This window comes from Garra rufa, chromosome 20 (assembly GCF_049309525.1).
Source record: "Garra rufa chromosome 20, GarRuf1.0, whole genome shotgun sequence".
Taxonomy (NCBI): Eukaryota; Metazoa; Chordata; class Actinopteri; order Cypriniformes; family Cyprinidae; genus Garra; species Garra rufa.
In genome coordinates, this window is record NC_133380.1 from 23,258,540 (window position 1) to 23,264,539 (window position 6,000).

Consider the following 6,000-nt stretch of genomic DNA (forward strand, 5'->3'; position numbering starts at 1 on the left):
ATCTATCTATCTATCTATCTATCTATCTATCTATCTATCTATCTATCATTCTCTCTATATATTTAACAATTCATCTAGATGGATGGATGGACTACCTAGAGAGGTAGGTATCTATCTCTCAATCTGTCTGTCTAACATTCTCTAGATAGATAGATAGACAGAAAGACAAATACAGAGACAGAGATCTATCTATATATATCTGTTCATCCATCTATCCATCTAAGATAAATCATTAGGTAGAATGATAAACAGAGATAGATAGATAGATAGATAGATAGATAGATAGATAGATAGATAGATAGATAGATAGATGATAGATAGATAGATAGATAGATAGATAGATAGATAGATAGATAGATAGATAGATAGATAGATAGATAGATAGATAGATAGATCTATTCTGTCTGTCTGTCTGTCTGTCTGTCTGTCTGTCATCTATTTACTTCTACTACTTTCTATCGTTCTATCTATCATTCTATCTACAGTTGTCATTCTGTCATTCTATCATTCCATCGTTCTATCTATTGTTATATCTATCTTTCTGTTGTACTGTCTATCTATCTATCTATCTATCTATCTATCTATCTATCTATCTATCTATCTATCTATCTATCTATCTATCTATCTATCATTCTGTCAGTCTATCAATCCATCGTTCTATCTATCTATCTATCTATCTATCTATCTATCTATCTATCTATCTATCTATCTATCATTCTGTCAGTCTATCAATCCATCGTTCTATCTATTGTTCTATTTATCATTCTGTTGTTCCGCCGTTCTATCTATCTGTCATCTATATAGGGGTAGGCAAGTTCAGTCCTAGAGAGTCTTGCAGCTTTTAGCTCCAATCCTAATCAAACACACCTGAACAAACTAATTAATGTCTTCAGAATTACTAAGCCTATAGGCAGGTGATTTTTTTTTTTTTTTCAGGGCTGGAGCTGAACTCTGCAGGTCAGCGGATCTCTAGGACCGAACTTGCCTTCCCGTGATCTAGACAGAGAGATGGACAGAAACACAGACAGTTAGAAGAGAGATATGGGAATAGTTAGATGGATGGCATGATAACTCAGCGGTGGTGTCATAATATATGTGCCGTATTTGAGACTGATATTAAACATTCATTGTGTGAGGACTGCTACATGTTCGTTCAGCGACAAGCTTTCTGGAAGCACATCAAAAGACGATTTGCGCTGACATAAGATTGGCTAATCGTTACTGACTGTGGCTGTTATCGTGCATTTCCTCCAGTCTGAGGAGGGAGAAGACAGATCGTTAATAACGGTCTGAGTGAAGCACAATGTCGCATTGAGAGCAAGACACACTCACCAGACAGACTAAATAGGGGTCCCTGAAGTCACAACGAGAGAGAAAACGAGGGATAGAGAAACGGAGAGGAAGAAAAGAATCGTATTTCCCTCTTGGCAATGCTACTGAGCTCTTTTCACTGTGCAGTGTAAACAGGGAACATACAGAGATGTGAGATGGCAGATGGGCAACTTGAACACATACACATTCACACACACCGTGCCAATCGGTTCTTTACCAGTATAGATGTGTTACAGCAGACAAACTGCAATCGTCTATACACAAACAATAGCTCCTCGGTTGCGATTTGAAAATCTGGGATTCGTTCTTCACAAGCTTTTCACCTTTGTTCTAAGCATGCGTGTGTGTTTTCTCTCCCTTTTTCTCTGTTTTCAGATTCATCCCCGGACCTAACAAAGAGCTCCTTCACAGGCAGTGAATGTGGATTCTTTCTGTCAGAATGGACGAAACTATTCATTCAAAGGGGTGTTTGACTGGATTACCTGTGACTGAACAATAAAGAAGGACATTCTTGGGGATAAAGGCGAGATTTGCTCTTTTCGGTGCCAAGGAATATGACAAACAGAAATAAACCAGGCTATTCTGTGTTTTTGATCAATGAGCCCAACGCTGCGGACTCGACCGTGTCCAATTCTCTCGATTTTCTGCGTTTCTCCTGACCACCTTCCTCTGGTTCTAAACTCATACAGTTTAGGGGAGCCGTTTACTGGATTTCAAATTACATTTGAAGACTTTACCTCCCTAGGTAAACGGGACAATCCTGATATAAGCTGTGAATGACTGTATGAAGGATCATGATGGATAAGCACTGGTCTGTGAAAATGAGGTGGAGATCAATAGGAGTTTTCTCCATCCCTCCATCAATTTGTCGTTCCACGTCCACGCTGGCTTTGGTAACAGACTAGGAGCTCGAGAAGCCCTGTTATTTCCCTCCACTTCTGAGTTTACCGCTCACCGCTAGTGTCCCCCAGGTCAAAGGTCACATCACTGTCTACACCTACTTGGGCCAGATATCTTTTTATTTGTCGGCATGCTCAATGTATTTTGTGGGAGCTTTGTATTGAAGTAACTGTATATATTTCTGTATATATACATATAGATACATATTAAAAGATATCATATGAAGATCTATCATGCCCTAAACCTGTTCAGTGGGTTTGAATTCAGATTGTATTCATGGTTTTGGCTCCTTGAACAAGAAGTACAAATAATCCCTAAGTTAAGGCTGTCTGTGGAAATATATATTCTCTTGATGTAAAGGAAACCTGGCATTTTTTGCTTGAATTTGAATTTGTTCCATTGGGTCCATGATGAAAAAAGAGGAAAATTCACTAAACAGTTGCAACACTTTTGCACTATTTTGCAACATTTAGCGCTAAAATAGCCCTGAGCTATAAGTATCAAAGTCATTCATCTAAGTTTCCATGTAAATTAGGCTTATTAAAAATTTTGGCTTATTCACAAAACTCTACTGCTACTCTAATGCTACTGCTGCTGGCGGAAATCAGATGATAAATGACATTATGAACATTTTATACTGATCGTAGCAACACTAATTCAACACGTAATGAGCAAATAAGGGAGAAGAGCAGATGTACGGAGTAGTCGACCACACTTGGTACTGCACGGCCCTGTTAAATTATGATAGTGTATCCACTGTTCCTCCACAAATTACTGTAGTGCACGGAGGCAACCAGCAAGTTTGGGAATTGTGCCATGCACAGATTTTGTGGTCTGATTTGCATTCTGAATCTGGCACTTAAATACAATGTATTTAATTGCTTTTGTCGGCAGGTGCAACTCATTCTTAGTGAATTTCCCAAAGATATCAGTCTATTGGCCACAGTCACCTATTGGAATTCTTACTCCAGTTCAGTCCATGATCCAGTTTGTTCTATGCTGTTCTGAGAATAGATAGGCTTCATAATGCTTGTGTAGGTTTTATAAATACAAGACAATAGACAATATTCATTTTGTTAAAGATGATAACCGTGATAACCAAACACTGGATCTGTGTCACTGGACAGAAACCTGAATCAGTTCAGAAAAATGAAGCCCTAGTTTGGAAAATCAGATGTAATTTTCAAGAGATATAACATGTTTATAATGTTTGGCAGCTTAAAGGGATAGTTCACCTAAAATTCTGTCATGAATTACCCTCATGATGTTCCAAACCCGTAAGACCTTTGTTTATCTTCGAAACACAATTTAACATATTTTTGATGAAATCAGAGAGCTTTTTGATTCTGCATAGATAGCAACACAACTGACACGTCCAACACTCTTAAAATTAAAGGTTCTTTATTGCCATTGATGGTTTCATAAAGAACCCTTAACATCCATGGAACCTTTCAAATGCAGAAAAGGTTCTTTAGATTTTTAAAATGTTCTTCATATTGGTTCTTTATATTATAAAAAAAATAATATAATAAGAAAAAAAGTTAAAAATAAAAACTTTGTTCTCTCTTTCTTGATCTTCCCTTTCTAGCCTGTACTCATCTAACAACGCCTAATATATGGTTTTGAGCACTTCCTATGTTGATCTGCCTCCTTAGGATGAATCACTTGTTGTATTCCCAATTTGTAAGTCGCTTTGGATAAAAGCGTCTGCTAAATGAATAAATGTAAATGTAAATGTTAAATGTAAATGTAAATAAATGTCTTTTAAGAACCATTCACTGAAAGGTTCTTTGGGGAACCAAAATTGGTTCTTCTGTGGCATCACTGCAAAAACCTTTATTTTTAAGAGTGAATGCCCAGAAAGGTAGTAAAGACATTGTTAAAATAGTCCATGTGACGTCAGTGGTTCAACCGTAATGTTATGAAGCTATGAGAATACTTTTTGTGCACAAAGAAAACAAAAATAACAACTTTATTCAACAATTTCTTCTCTTTTATGTCACTCTTCGATGTGGCCTTGAATGTGTCAGTTGCATGTTGTCTTAGATTTCATGAAAAATATCTTAACTTGTGTTCTAAAGATGAACGAAGGTCTTACGGGTTTAGAACGACATAAGGGTAAGTAATTAATGACAGAATTTCATCGTTTTGGGTGAACTATCCATTTAAAATTTAAAATTACCAAACGTCTGTATGAATTATGAGGGGAATTGACCATTCAGAATGTCACATCAAACATGCTTTTAGTTTTCTGTTTCAATCTAGTTTTAAGGGGTTGGCGAAAAGGTGGGCTTCATTTCTCTTTACTGCCATCAGTAGACATGCAACTACAGTAGCTTTGGTAGATAAACATGCAGCCTTATCAAAAGCAAATCAATATTAAAATGGTTTTCTATAAACTGTGTCTACCTTTATGTCTCTATCAACAATGCTGTTCTCTGTTTATTAGCATTTTTATTCATTTATCCAATTACACACATTGTGGTTAATAGTTTATGTCATCTCTGGATATGGGGAACATTTATGTTTCAGATATATATTTCTAGATAAAGTAAACAGTTCCTTTTTAGTTTCTTACACGTATCATCTTAGTTAAAGTTGAGTCACCTTTAGACACAGAATTTTTTTTTTTTTTTAGATATTTTAGACACAGTATTGGCAATTACTTGGTCCGCCAAATAAAATGATAGAAAATAGGTCCAAAAATGAAGCAATCATCAGAACACTTGCACGTCTCCAGGCAACACACAGTAGTGTCCTTCCTGAATGAATCAGCGTTTTTGAAGGCATTGCTTGAGTGAATCATTAAATAACTCGTTCACAAAACAGTCGCTTGTTTCATTCCTGACATAATCAGGGTTTTGAAAAAAAAAAAATCACTCAAGTAAATTATTCAATGAATTACTAATTAAACAGATGCCTATTTAATTCCTGAATTAATCAGGGTTTTTGAACAAAATGGTTGAGTGAATTATTCAATCTCTCACTTATAAATACAATAACTTGTTTTGTTCCTAATAAATCAATGTTTTGAACAAATTGGTTGCCACCACGTACTAAAATAACAAAATAACCTGCAGAATGAGGCACTAAAAAGTCCTCACTACTGAATAAATGTGAAATTAGATTGTATAATGATAACTTGATGGGAACTTGAACCTGAACCTGTCTTCAACAATGAAACATTAGACAATTAGAATTCGAAATTCTGTGTTCTGATTTGTGAATATGTACAGTAAAAATACAGAAAAAGGAAATCCATATTGTGGACAGCATTCAAATCCTTGCTCCTGACAATTATGAGGTACTTTGAGGTATGTGTAATCATGGTAAATATGAAGCCTTTTTTAACCATTTATCCAATTACATACATTTTGTTGTTGACAAACCATGTCATCTCTGAATATGGAGATATGGTTTCAAACATAGATTTCTAGCAGTCTCAAAGCAAACAATTCATTTTTAGTTTCTCAAACTCTTAGTGGAAGAAAAGATGAGGAAAACATGATATTTTGAGTTCCTAGTTAAACTAAGTTGAGTCACTTTTAGACACAGTATTGCCAATTATTTGCCTATTTTGGTCCACCAAATATAGTTATAGAAAATAGGTTAAAAAATTAAGAAATCGAACAGTTGCACATCTCCAGGCAATGCACAGTAGTGTCCTTCCTGAATGAAACAGTTTTTGAATGCACTGCTTGAGTGAATCATTAAATGATTCACTCACAAAACAGTCACTTGTTTCATTCCTGAAATAATCAGGGTTTT

General features: G+C 35.7%; 1 protein-coding gene across 2 annotated transcripts in view; it reads left to right on the plus strand.

Annotated features, from left to right (window-relative positions):
* The window catches only part of tafa1b (TAFA chemokine like family member 1b), a 246,449-nt gene extending 241,854 nt beyond the window's left edge, over window positions 1–4,595 (plus strand). For both annotated transcript variants that reach the window (XR_012340790.1, XM_073825686.1), the window contains one exon: window positions 1,708–4,595. Coding sequence is in view for 1 of the 2 variants with exons in the window: in XM_073825686.1 (XP_073681787.1) it covers window positions 1,708–1,725 (18 nt within the window). In the remaining variant the exon portion in view is untranslated. The remainder of the gene's footprint in view (window positions 1–1,707) is intronic.
* Window positions 4,596–6,000: the final 1,405 nt, after the last annotated feature.